The sequence below is a fragment of the Haematobia irritans genome, chromosome 4, assembly GCF_050003625.1.
Source record: "Haematobia irritans isolate KBUSLIRL chromosome 4, ASM5000362v1, whole genome shotgun sequence".
Taxonomy (NCBI): domain Eukaryota; kingdom Metazoa; phylum Arthropoda; class Insecta; order Diptera; family Muscidae; genus Haematobia; species Haematobia irritans.
In genome coordinates this window covers 157,120,331-157,133,425 of record NC_134400.1, presented here as the reverse complement: position 1 = coordinate 157,133,425, position 13,095 = coordinate 157,120,331, and the positions used below count along the sequence as shown (strand labels likewise).

Below are 13,095 nucleotides of genomic sequence, written 5' to 3'. Positions count from 1 at the left end.
GGGCGATACATATATATGGGAGCTTTATCTAAATCTGATCCGATTTAGATGAAATTTTGCAGACTTAAAGGGTGATGATGAAAAGGTTACTATGTGCAAAAGTTGATGACGATCGGTTTGTAAAAAAGCGCAACGTGACTCCATTTTGTCGAAATCGGGCGATACATATATATGGGAGCTATATCTAAATCTGATCCGATTTAGATGATTTTTTGCACATATAGTAAGTGCTATAGAAGACTACATTTAGCCAAATTTGTGTAAGATCGGTTGATAAATAAGGGTTTTATGGCCAAATTTAGAAAAATTGGGCGGTACATATATATGGGAGCTATAGCTAACTCTGAACCGATTTCGATGATTTTTTGCACATATAGTTAGTACTACAGAAGATTATATTTAGCCAAGTTTGAGTAAGATCGGTTGATAAATAAAGGTTTTGTGGCTAAATTTGGGAAAATCGGGCGATACATATATATGAGAGCTATATCTAAATCTGAACCGATTTGGATGAAATTTTGCAGACTTGAAGGACGATGGAAAAGATTACCTTTTGCCAAATTTGGTGACGATCCGTTTGAAAAAACGCGCAACGTGACCCCATTTGTCGAAATCGGGCGATACATATATATGGGAGCTATATCTAAATTTGATCCGATTTCTTCCAAATTCAATAGCGTTCGTCCTTGTGCCCAAAAAACTCCCTGTACCAAATTTCATCAAAATCGGTTAATAATTGCGACCGGAATCCTGTGAACAACAAATACATGGACAGACGGACGGACGGACGGACACCAAGCGCTAGATCGACTCAGGAGGTGTTTCTGAGTCGATCGGTATATATTTTATGGGGTCTAAAATCAATATTTCTGGTAGGCACATTTTTTGGCCGATCAAACTTATTATACCCTAACCACTATGTGGTTTAGGGTATAAAAACAAGTATATAAGGCCGTGAGTTCGGCAAGGTCGAATCTTTTGTATCCTCCACCATGGATTGCGTAGAAAGTTCTACTAAAACTGTCATCCACAATCGAGTTACTTAGGTTGTGGTAATACTTACCGATGGCAAGGTATTTTAAAATTTCTTAACATCGTCTTCTAAATTGTAAGTTAGTCCATACGGGTATATATTAGACAAAACAAGTAAATACGGCCATAAGTTCGGCCAGGCCAAATCTTATGTACACGCACAGAAAAACCATGTTTGGACATGGTTGCCGCATCCATTTAATGCTTATCTAGAGCATGTAATTGCAGCGAAAACCATGTATTTTGTCTTTGTAAAAATAGTTTTCGAGCGTAGAAAAATGTATGGTGGCAATAAGCATTTGAATGGTTCTCAAATACCGCAAACATGTTCTATCATTTAAATGATAGAATTTGAGACCATTAAATGGTCGGGAAAATCATGTACCTGACCATTCAATTTTTTTTTACTTTTTTACAGGGAAAAAATAATTTTTATAGGTTAAGTATAGACATGTCTAGAACCATTACATGGCCATAAAGACCATTTACATTTTTTCATGACCATTTAATTTTTTAACTTGTTTGCAGCGAAAAGAATTTTATAAAAACATTGAGCAGGTACACACGATTTTCATTTTGAGCGTCAGTCGTGTGTTGATTGTTTCTTGGAATGGACGGAGAATACGGATTTACTGTGTTTTGTGTTAATTTTTTTATTCAGAAGTGGCACGTGGTTTTATGTGAACACAAAAAAGGAAAGTATAATTGAAACAAGTATATACGGCCGTAAGTTCGGCCAGGCCGAAGCTTATGTACCCTCCATCATGGATTGCGTAGAAACTTCTTCTAAACACTGCCATCCAGAATCGAACTACTTAAGTTGCGGTAACGCTTGCCGCTTGCTTCTAAATTGTATGTAAGTCCATACGTGGTATATATTAAATCAAAAAAGATCGATCCAATACGTATATAATTCAGTTTGACAAAGTTAACAAAATTTTCTATAGAAATAAAATTTTCACAAAATTTTCTATAGAAATAAAAATTTTCACAAAATTTTCTATAGAAAGAAAATTTTGACAAAAATTTCTGCAGAAATAAAATTTTAACAAAATTTTCTATACAAATAAACTTTTGACAAAATTTTCTATAGAAATAAAATCTTAGTAGATTATTTTTGGCTCGAGTGGTAACCATGATTATGAACCGACTAAAATTTGAACAAAATTTTCTATTGAAATAAAATTTTGACAAAATTTTCTATAGAAATAAAATTTTGGTAGATTATTTTTGGCTCTAGTGGCAACTATGATTATGAACCGATATGGACCAATTTTTGTGTGATTGGACCAATTTTGGTAAGGTTGTTAGCGACCATATATTAAAACCACGTTCCTAATTTGAACCGGATCGGATGAATTTTGCTCCTCTAAGAGGCTCCGGATGTCAAATCTGGAGAATGTTTTATATGGGGGCTATATATATTTATGGACCGATATGGACCAATTCTGGCACGGTTGTTACAAGTCATATACTAACACCATGTTCCAAATTACAACCGGATTGGATGAAATTTACTTCTCTTTGAGGCTCCGCAACCCAAATCTGGGGATCGGTTTATATGGGCGCTATATATAATGTGGACCATGTGGACCAATTTTTGCACGGTTGTTAGAGACCATATACCAACACCATGGTCAAATCTGGAGAATGTTTTATATGGGGGCTATATATAATTATGGACCGATATGGACCAATTCTGGCACGGTTGTTACAAGTCATATAGTAACACCATGTTCCAAATTACAACCGGATTGGATGAAATTTACTTCTCTTTGAGGCTCCGCAACCCAAATCTGGGGATCGGTTTATATGGGGGCTATATATAATAAAGGACCGATATGGACCAATTTTTGCATGGTTGTTAGAGACCATATACCAACACCATGTACGAAATTTCAGCCGGATCGGATGAAATTTGCTTCTCTTTTAGGCTCCGCAAGCCAAATCTGGGGATCGGTTTATATGGGGGCTATATATAATTATTGACCGATGTGGACCAATTTTTCCATGGTTGGTAGATACCATATACCAACACTATATTATAAATTTCAGCCGGATCGGATGAAATATGCTTCTGTTAGAGGCTCCACAAGCCAAATCTGAGGGTCCCTTTATATTGGGGCTATAAGTGGACCGATATGGCTACTTGTGCCAAGCTTGTTTCGTTCGGAAGTTAGCGTGATTTCAACAGACAGACGGACGGACATGCTTAGATCGACTCAGAATTATGGGGTCATAGAGCAATATTTCGATGTGTTACAAACGGAATGACAAAGTTAATATACCCCCATCCTATGATGGAGGTTATAAAAAAAGCCGAATAAATACGTATATAAGACAGTTTGACAAAATTTTCTGTAGAAATACAATTTTGAATTTTGATTCCGAGCCAAAGAAGCGGAGAATACAAGTAAGGATACTTTTAAGACACAATTCTCTTTTAAATTTGGGTTTTGTGTATTTTCTTCTAGGAAGCAAATTTTAATTTTTCGCTTTTTCAGCTCTTTTTCTTCATATGCTATCAAAGTCCTTTAAAAACGAGTTAACGACAACTTTATTTTCCAAATGAAGACTTGACTTCCAGTAGAAATTATGCTATGTTTCAAGTAATAAACGTCTTTAAAATGAAATATGTCCTATATTTGAACGATTTTTTGCTTTGTAGTCAAGATGCAAAAAGGCAACAAATTTAAAGACATTTTTGTTAAGTAAGGAATTTTTCTGAGTTATTAAAGTCAAGTTGACCTTAGCCCAAAATTTTTTTCTTTCATGTTATGATATCCATTTTTAAGTGAAATCACTTAATTATAAGGATAATACGACTTCATTGAAAAGTTTATCGACTTTTGGACAAGGAAAAAACTTTATAGTGGAGAATTGCGTCTTCCGTGCTAAGCAAAATTTGCATTCGTATTTTAAAGACATGAAATCTTTGACTTCACGACAATATTTTTTTCAGTGTGGTATAATCGTTTTCATAATTTTATATAGCCCCCATATAAAACTACCTCCATATTTCAATTCTGGCTTTATAATTAGCGCACAAATGTTCATATCCGGTCAAGAACTGAATATATACGCTGAAAAAATATTTACGTGCTATTAAAGATTAAGTAACCTCAATTTTAGGATGTCCAATTTACAAAATATTAAGGACAAAATAATCAAATTTTAATTTAAGTAAAGTCTAGGATCTTTGCTTCAAAAAATTTTTTTTCATTAAATTTAGGACATAAGTTTTGTAAATTTGCGTCCCACGGTTAAAGTCGCATGTCTTTGAACTAAGAATAATTTTCCTTAAAGTAAAGAAACACATTTTTGATTTAAAGAAATCGTTCTTAAATTAACAGAAATCTTGAATCTTTAGATTTAAGATAAAAACGCTTCAAATATAGGCTAAGGCTTATTTTGAGGATTTAGCAACTTTGATTTAAAGTTTTTTTTTTTTAGGATTAAGAAAACATTTTGTACTGTGAAGAATCCGTTATAATTAGGATTTTTAAAATGGCATTTGTTTGAACGTCTATAGCTAAATTAATATACCGCGAAAAGAGTATGAAAATTCGATATATGAGATCTGTCTCCCAATTTTAATTTTTTTTTTGATCCTAGATATAAAGCCAGATATGTCCCCACAAAATGTCTTTATTTTAAAGAAGCCGCATCTTTGGCTCGGAATCAATACCAAAATCCTTAAGGGAAGGTCAGAATCTTTGGATCCAAGTAAACTTTTTTTTTGAGTGTACGTATTTATTCAGCCTTTGTTTTGCCCAATATATATCCAGCATGGACTAACTTACAATTTAGAAGACGACGTTAAGAAGTTTTAAGATACCTTACCATCGGTAAGTATTGCCACAACCCAAGTAATTTGATTGTGGATGACAGTCTTTCGTAGAAGTTTCTACGCTATCCATGGTGGAGGGTACATAAGATTCGGGCTGGCCGAACTTATGGCCGTATATACTTGTTTTCAGTGTACATAGCCCTAGAGGTTCATATAAACAGTCGTACTAGAGAGTCATTTTAACTTTTGTGGCAGACATTGATTTTATTTTTTGATTTTATTGATTTTATTTTTTTTTTTCTGAAATCATTTCCATTCACTTTCTTCAGTTAGTCAATATCCATGCGGGACAATGTTCGCTGAATTCTTTTCGAAGCTCTGAGAGAACGTTTCAATGCCTTCTTCAACTTTCTTAAATCTCGTTGGAGTCTTCTTCCTCTTCGTCGATGTGAAGTACGACTTTGAGGTCGCCTTGAGTGACTGTAATTGTTATCAATATCATGCGATTCATTGCTTTCGTTTGCTTCATTTCTTCTATTGTCACTTCTTTCTTCTCTGTGATTTTGGAAATTTTCATGGTGATTTAATTGGTCTGTGAGTTTTGATGACGAGTTTGTTATTTGTAATATCCATGTTAAAAAAATTCACTTAACTTACCCCGAATATTGTTTAGCCGAAATTGAGTTAAAGGTAGAGCATTTTCGGTGTCTGTATGGTCTGGAATATCTTCACCTTCAATTAATCGTGTTAACATATATATTCATATAATTTCGAATATATATTCATACTTACCAAGATCATTATTCTCATTTTGCAAAAGTTCGGGGATTGCATCATCTTTGCATTCAATTGATTCCGGTACAAAATTACACATATTGAATTTATTTAGCGGACTTTAAATTTTTAAAAGAATTATGTAGAACCAATTTTATTTAACAATATTTAAAAAGAATATACAAATTTCTAAGAAAAAAAAAACGTTTCAAAATTTTCAAATGAATCTTGAATAATTATTGACATTTATCAAAGGCATAGTAAATAATAGGGCTAGGCAATTTCTCATTCAATATTTTCAAATAACTGCCAAATATTTTTGAAGAAAAACCAAAAATAACTACAATCCTCCATCACTGTACAAATCAGGTCGGGAACCGGGACTTCTCTCTTTCGAACTATTTAAAATTTCGATGCCCCGATGTGCTTTAAATTTGCTAAGGAAAGTTTGGGGTAATTTATAAACAGAGGGCGTGTGGATGTTAAGAAATCAATGTGGGGTACCCGAGCTTTTGATATTTCGACGCGAAGGGGGCCTCCTTGATATTTTCAGGGTTGAGGATTGTCTCTAAGAACAAATCCGCTATTATACTTGCTTGATTTATTCTATGTTAAGGGAGCCACCGTGGTGCAATGGTTAGCATGCCCGCCTTGCATACACAAGGTCGTGGGTTTGATTCCTGCTTCGACCGAACACCAAAAAGTTTTTCAGCGGTGGATTATCCCACCTCAGTAATGCTGGTGACATTTCTGAGGGTTTCAAAGCTTCTCTAAGTGGTTTCACTGCAATGTGGAACGCCGTTCGGACTCGGCTATAAAAAGGAGGTCGATTGTCATTGAGCTTAACATGGAATCGGGCAGCACTCAGTGATAAGAGAGAAGTTCACCAATGTGGTATCACAATGGACTGAATAGTCTAAGTGAGCCTGATACATCTGGCTGCCACCTAACCTATTCTATGTTAAAGCAAGTAAGAGAAAAAACAAGTATATACGGGCGTAAGTTCGGCCAGGCCGAATCTTATGTACCCTCCACCAAGGATTGCGTAGAAACTTCGACGAAAGACTGTCATCCACAATCGAAATACTTGGGTTGTGGTATCTTAAAACTTCTTAACATCGTTTTCTAAATTGTGAGTTAGTCCATACGTGGTATATATTAGACAAAAAAGTTATGTATAGTTAAGTATACAAATAATTACGAATCGATATGGACTTTTTGCACGGTACGTAGAGAGCCAGAATTAAAATATGGGGGTCGCTTATATGGGGGATATATACAATTATGAACTTGATATGGACCAATTTTTGTGTGATTGGGAATCGATTTATCTGAGGGCTGTATATAACTATAGACCGATATGGACCTAGTTAGGCATGGTTGTTAACGACCATATACTAGCACAATGTACCAAATTTCAACTGACTCGGATGAAATTTGCTCCTCCAAGAGGCTCCAAAACCAAATATTGGGATAGGTTTATATGGGGCTATATATGATTATGGACTGATATGGACCACTTTTGGCATGGTTGTTAAACATCATATACGATCACCACGTACCAAATTTCAAGCAGATCGGATGAATTTTGCTTCTCCAAAAGGCACCGGAGGTCAAATCTGGGGATCGGTTTATATGGGAGCTATATATAATTATGGGCTGATAGGAACCAATTCCTGTATGGTTGTTGGATACCATATACTAACATCACGTACCAAATTTCAACCGAATGGGAAGAATTTTGCTCTTCCAAGGGGCTCTGGAGGTCAAATCTGGGGATCGGTTTATATGGGGCCCATATATAATTATGGACCAATTTTTGCATGGGAGTTTGAGGCCATATATTAACACCACGTACCAAATTTCAGCTGAATCAGATGCATTTTGGTCTTCCAAGAGGCTCCGGAGGTCAAATCTGGTGATCGGTTTATATGGGGGCTATATATAATTATGGACCGATGTGGACCAATTTTTGCATGGTTGTTAGAGACCATATACTAACACCATGTACTTATTTTAAGTGCAAATTTTGTACAGTTAAATTTTACAAAAAAATAGAAAACTAATAAAAAACAAGTATATACGGCCGTAAGTTCGGCCAGGCCGAAGCTTATGTACCCTCCATCATGGATTGCGTAGAAACTTCATCTAAACACTGCCATCCACAATCGAATTACTTAAGTTGCGGTAACGCTGGCCGATGGCAAGGTATCTTAAAACCTCCTAACACCATCTTCTAAATTGTATGTAAGTCCATACGTGGTATAATTAAATCAAAAAAGATCGATCCAATACATATATAATTCAGTTTGACAAAGTAGACATAACATTTTGACAACATTGTCTACAGAAATAAAATTTTCACAAAATTTTCTGTAGAAATAAAATTTTCACAAAATTTTCTATAGAAAAAAAAAATTGACAAAATTTTCTATAGAAAGAAAATTTTGACAAAAATTTCTACAGAAATAAAATTTTAACAAAATTTTATATAGAAATAAACTTTTGACAAAATTTTCTATAGAAATAAAATCTTGGTAGATTATTTTTGGCTCGAGTGGCAACCATGATTATGAACCGAATAAAATTTGAACAAAATTTTCTATAGAAATAAAATTTTGACAAAATTTTCTATAGAAATAAAATTTTGACAAAATTTTCTATAGAAATAAAATTTTGACAAAATTTTCTATAGAAATAAAATTCTGACAAAATTTTCTATAGAAGTAAAATTTTGACAATTATGAAAATTTTATTATGAACCGAATAAAATTTTAACAAAATTTTATCTAGAAATAAAATTTTGACAAAATTTTCTATAGAAATAAAATTTTGACAAAATTTTCTATAGAAATAAAATTTTGGTAGATTATTTTTGGCTCTAGTGGAACCGATATGGACCAATTTTTGTGTGATTGGACCACTTTTGGTATGGTTGTTAGCGACCATGCCTAATTTGAACCGGATCGGATGAATTTTGCTCCTCCAAGAGGCTCCGGAGGTCAAATCTGGAGAATGTTTTATATGGGGGCTATATATAATTATGGACCGATATGGACCAATTCTGGCACGGTTGTTAAAGATCATATGCTAACACCATGTACCAAATTTCAGGCGGATTGGATGAAATTTGCTTCTCTTTGAATCTCCGCAACCCAAATCTGGGGATCGGTTTATATGGGGGCTATATATATTTATGGACCGATGTGGACCAATTTTTGCACGGTTGTTAGAGACCATATACCAATACCATGTACCAAATTTCAGCCGGATCGGATGCAATTTGCTTCTCTTTAAGGCTTCGCAAGCCAAATCTGGAGATCGGTTTATATGGGGTCTATATATAATTATGGACCGATGTGGACCAATTTTTGCATGGTTGTTAGAGACCATATACCAACACCAAGTACCAAATTTCAGCCGGATCGGATGAAATATGCTTCTCTTAGAGGCTCCACAAGCCAAATCTGGGGATCTGTTTATATGGGGGCTTTATATAATTAAAGACCGATATGGACCAATTTTTGCATGGTTGTTAGAGACCATATACCAACATCATGTACCAAATTTCAGCCGGATCGGATGAAATTTTCTTCTCTTTGAGGCTCCGCAAGCCAAATCTGGGGATCGGTTTATATGGGGGCTATATATAATTATGGACCGATGTGGACCAATTTTTGCATGGTTGTTAGAGACCATATACCAACACCATATACCAAATTTCAGGCGGATCGGATGAAATATGCTTCTGTTAGAGGCTCCACAAGCCAAATCTGAGGGTCCCTTTATATGGGGGCTATACGTAAAAGTGGACCGATATGGCCGTCCGACCTACATCGATAGCAACTACTTGTGCCAAGTTTCAAGTCGATAGCTTGTTTCGTTCGGAAGTTAGCGTGATTTCAACAGACGGACGGTCGGACGGACGGACGTACATGCTTAGATCGACTCAGAATTTCACCACGACACAGAATATATATACTTTATGGGGTCTTAGAGCAATATTTCGATGTGTTACAAACGGAATGACAAAGTCAATAAACCCCCATTCTATGATGGAGGGTATTCAACTAAAAAAATAGAAATTAATAAAAAAAGTAAAAACATAATAAAAGTTTCAAGTCGATAGCTTGTTTCGTTCGGAAGTTAGCGTGATTTCAACAGACGGACGGACGGACATGCTTAGATCGACTCGGAATTGCACCACGACCCAGAATATATATATATATATATATATATATATATATATATATATATATATATATATATATATATATATATATATATATATATATATATATATATATATATATATATATATATATATATATATATATATATATATATATATATATATATATATATATATATATATATATATATATATATATATATATATATATATATATATATATATATATATATATATTTTATGGCCCAGCAAAAAAAAATTGGAAGATGTTCCACAAACATTTCTTTTAAAGCCCAGCCCAGAATCCCCCATCGAGTTTTTTCAACTTCCGATGCAGTCCTTTTGGACAAGTCTACAAACATTTCTTCTAAAGCGCATCGTGGGATCCCCCAATAATTTTTTTCCACTTCTGATGCAGTCCTTTTGGACAAGTGCACAAACATGTCTTCTAAAGCGCATCTTGGGATCCCCCAATGATTTTTTTCTACTTCCAATGCAGTCCTTGTGGACAAGTATTAGAAAGAACGCAATCAGGCTATTTTAAGTGCAAATTTTGTACAATTAAATTTTACAAAAAATAGAAAACTAATAAAAAAAACTAAAAAATAGAAATTAACAAAAAAAGTACAAAAATAATAAAAAAAAAATTTCATCCCCGCTGGGATTTGAACTTGTGCCGTTTGAATTTTTCGCTTCCGTGGAAGTTCTTTTGAGAAGGTTTTGCGAATTACGAGAATTTTTTTTTTGATTTTTAATGGAAAAAATATATTTTAATGGAAAAAATTTATATATACCGAAAATAAAAAATAAAAACGATGCATGACATAAAAAAATAATTTTTTTGAAAAATATTTGATAAAAAAATTGCCGCTGGTGAGATTTGAACCTGCGTTTCTTATTTTTTCATTCATACTAATAAAGAACATCTCGAGAAGCAATTAGAATGTTGTTACGATCATATCACAAACATTTGAATTGACCTTTCGACGCTTTATGTTCAATGGCGTTTGTGGCTGAGTGTGCTAAGGCGTTCTGTTATGGTGCCAGAAAACCCAGGTTCAACCCCTGGTCGGAGCGAAAAAGTTTTTCAAACTGTGAAAATAAGATAATAGGAAAATAATTGTGTAATAAAACATATGGATAAAAAATAAGTTAAATTAAAAATAAGTTCGCTTTTTAAATTTCTTCATTCAAATTAACTTCCAGGGCACAACTTCTAAAGCAATGCAAAGGATCCAAAAAGGGAGTACTTCCGTCCTACGACAAGCCCATGTAAAATTCATTGGAGATGATCCAAGTTTGCACTACTTCCGGATCACAGATTGGGGATCCAAACTACTTTTTTGAATGCTCTTTTTTTGCTGGAGGGGTCTTAGAGCAATATTTCGATGTGTTACAAACGGAACGACAAAGTTAATATACCCCCATCCTATGGTGGACGGTATAATAAGGGTAAAGCCCTGGATTCTGGGGCCATATAAGTGTTTATTGGGCTAAGTATATATATGGGAACAGATTTCTTTCAAAATCAATAGGGTTCTAGTCTGACCCAAATTTGAAGTCGAATGGACTAACACAGCGACCTAGACTTTTATCACAAAAATATGTTCACAGACAGACGGACATGGCTAAATCGACTCAGGGACCGAACCTGTGCATTATTGCCAAAGACACCATTGTCTATCTCGTCTCCTTCTGGGTGTTGCAGGGTATAAAAACGAAATCGCAAATTTATTTATTTAGTCAGAAATTGGGAGAATTTACATATATTATACCCTCCACCATACACGCTCACAAAAAATCGCTTCTGTAACATATACTCCCAAACATATTTTGCTTCAAGCATATACATTTTTGGCTATTGCCCAAACATTTATATGTTTGATCTCTTCCAATATATAATATGTTTGAAAGCATATTGGTCTAAACGATATATGTTTGGGTAGTCAATTTCCAAACATTTTGTATTTTTGCATCCAAATTCAATAATGTTGTCTTCCAAAAAACAATATGTTATTATGTGAACATATATGTTTGGAAGCATTTTGCACCCAAAAATATTATATGCTTAAAAAATTCCCCCAAACAATATTGTGCTCAAAATTTTATTTATTTATTTATATATTTACAATCATAATGAATTATGAAAATAAACAGGTAATATAGGTGCTAACAACATAGGTTTTCGACCTGAATGCTCAAAATTTTGTTTGTGTCCAATTGTATATTCCCCCACATCTTTCTCACTTCCACGAGATTTTTTAGTTCTTAGCACCTTTTTCTGTAATACAAACATTGTAGAAGAAATTATTCAATTGTATGATTTTTTTTATTTTAATTTTACCTTTCGTCGGACGGGGATTCGAACAGCGGACCACACAGTTTGTAAGGATCAAAGAAGTAGCTGATCAATTGACCAAGGAAAAATAAAATGTTAATTTTGTAATAACAAGCAACAACCACCAACTTAATTCAATATCGCTCCCTGTTAAATAGCGCTCCAAGCTACTAAACACATATATGTTTATAGGCTATTTCTAAATTAATATATGTTTGCATCCAAGCATATTATATTTACAAACATTTTATGTCCCAAACATAATATGTTCTAACATATTAACATATATGTCTCAAACATGTTATGCTAGTTTATGAACATTATATGCTTGCACTCAAAAATATTGTGTTTACAAATTTGTGTTCCAAACATATAATGTTTATAGCCAAACATATGAAAAACAGTCTTTTTCATCCGTGTAGGATGGGGGTATATTAACTTTGTCATTCCGTTTGTAACACATCGAAATATTGCTCTAAGACCCCATAAAGTATATATATTCTGGGTCGTGGTGAAATTCTGAATCGATCTGAGCATGTCCGTCCGTCCGTCTGTTGAAATCACGCTAACTTCCGAACGAAACAAGCTATCGACTTGAAACTTGGCACAAGTAGTTGTTATTGATGTAGGTCGGATGGTATTGCAAATGGGCCATATCGGTCCACTTTTACGTATAGCCCCCATATAAACGGACCCCCAAATTTGGCTTGCGATTGCTCTAAGAGAAGCAAATTTCATCAGATCCGGCTGAAATTTGGTACATGGTGTTAGTATATGGTCTCTAAAAACCATGAAAAATTGGTCCATATCCGTCCATAATTACATATAGCCCCCATATAAACCGATCCCCCGATTTGGCTTACGAAGCCCCTAAGAGAACCAAATTTCATCCGATCCGGCTGAAATTTGGTACATGGTGTTGCTATATGTTCTCTAATGACCATGCAAAAATAGGTCCACATCGGTCCA

The 13,095-nt window shown here is 34.3% G+C and overlaps 1 protein-coding gene across 1 annotated transcript; it reads right to left on the bottom strand.

Annotated features, from left to right (window-relative positions):
• Positions 1-5,059: 5,059 nt before the first annotated feature.
• LOC142236866 (uncharacterized) lies at positions 5,060-5,829 on the bottom strand. Its single transcript, XM_075308145.1, has 3 exons — positions 5,615-5,829; positions 5,480-5,554; positions 5,060-5,414 (listed from the first exon to the last, which is right to left on the bottom strand). The coding sequence occupies exons 1-3, from the start codon at positions 5,694-5,696 to the stop codon at positions 5,152-5,154; spliced, it is 420 nt and encodes a 139-aa protein (XP_075164260.1). The 5' UTR covers positions 5,697-5,829; the 3' UTR covers positions 5,060-5,151.
• Positions 5,830-13,095: the final 7,266 nt, after the last annotated feature.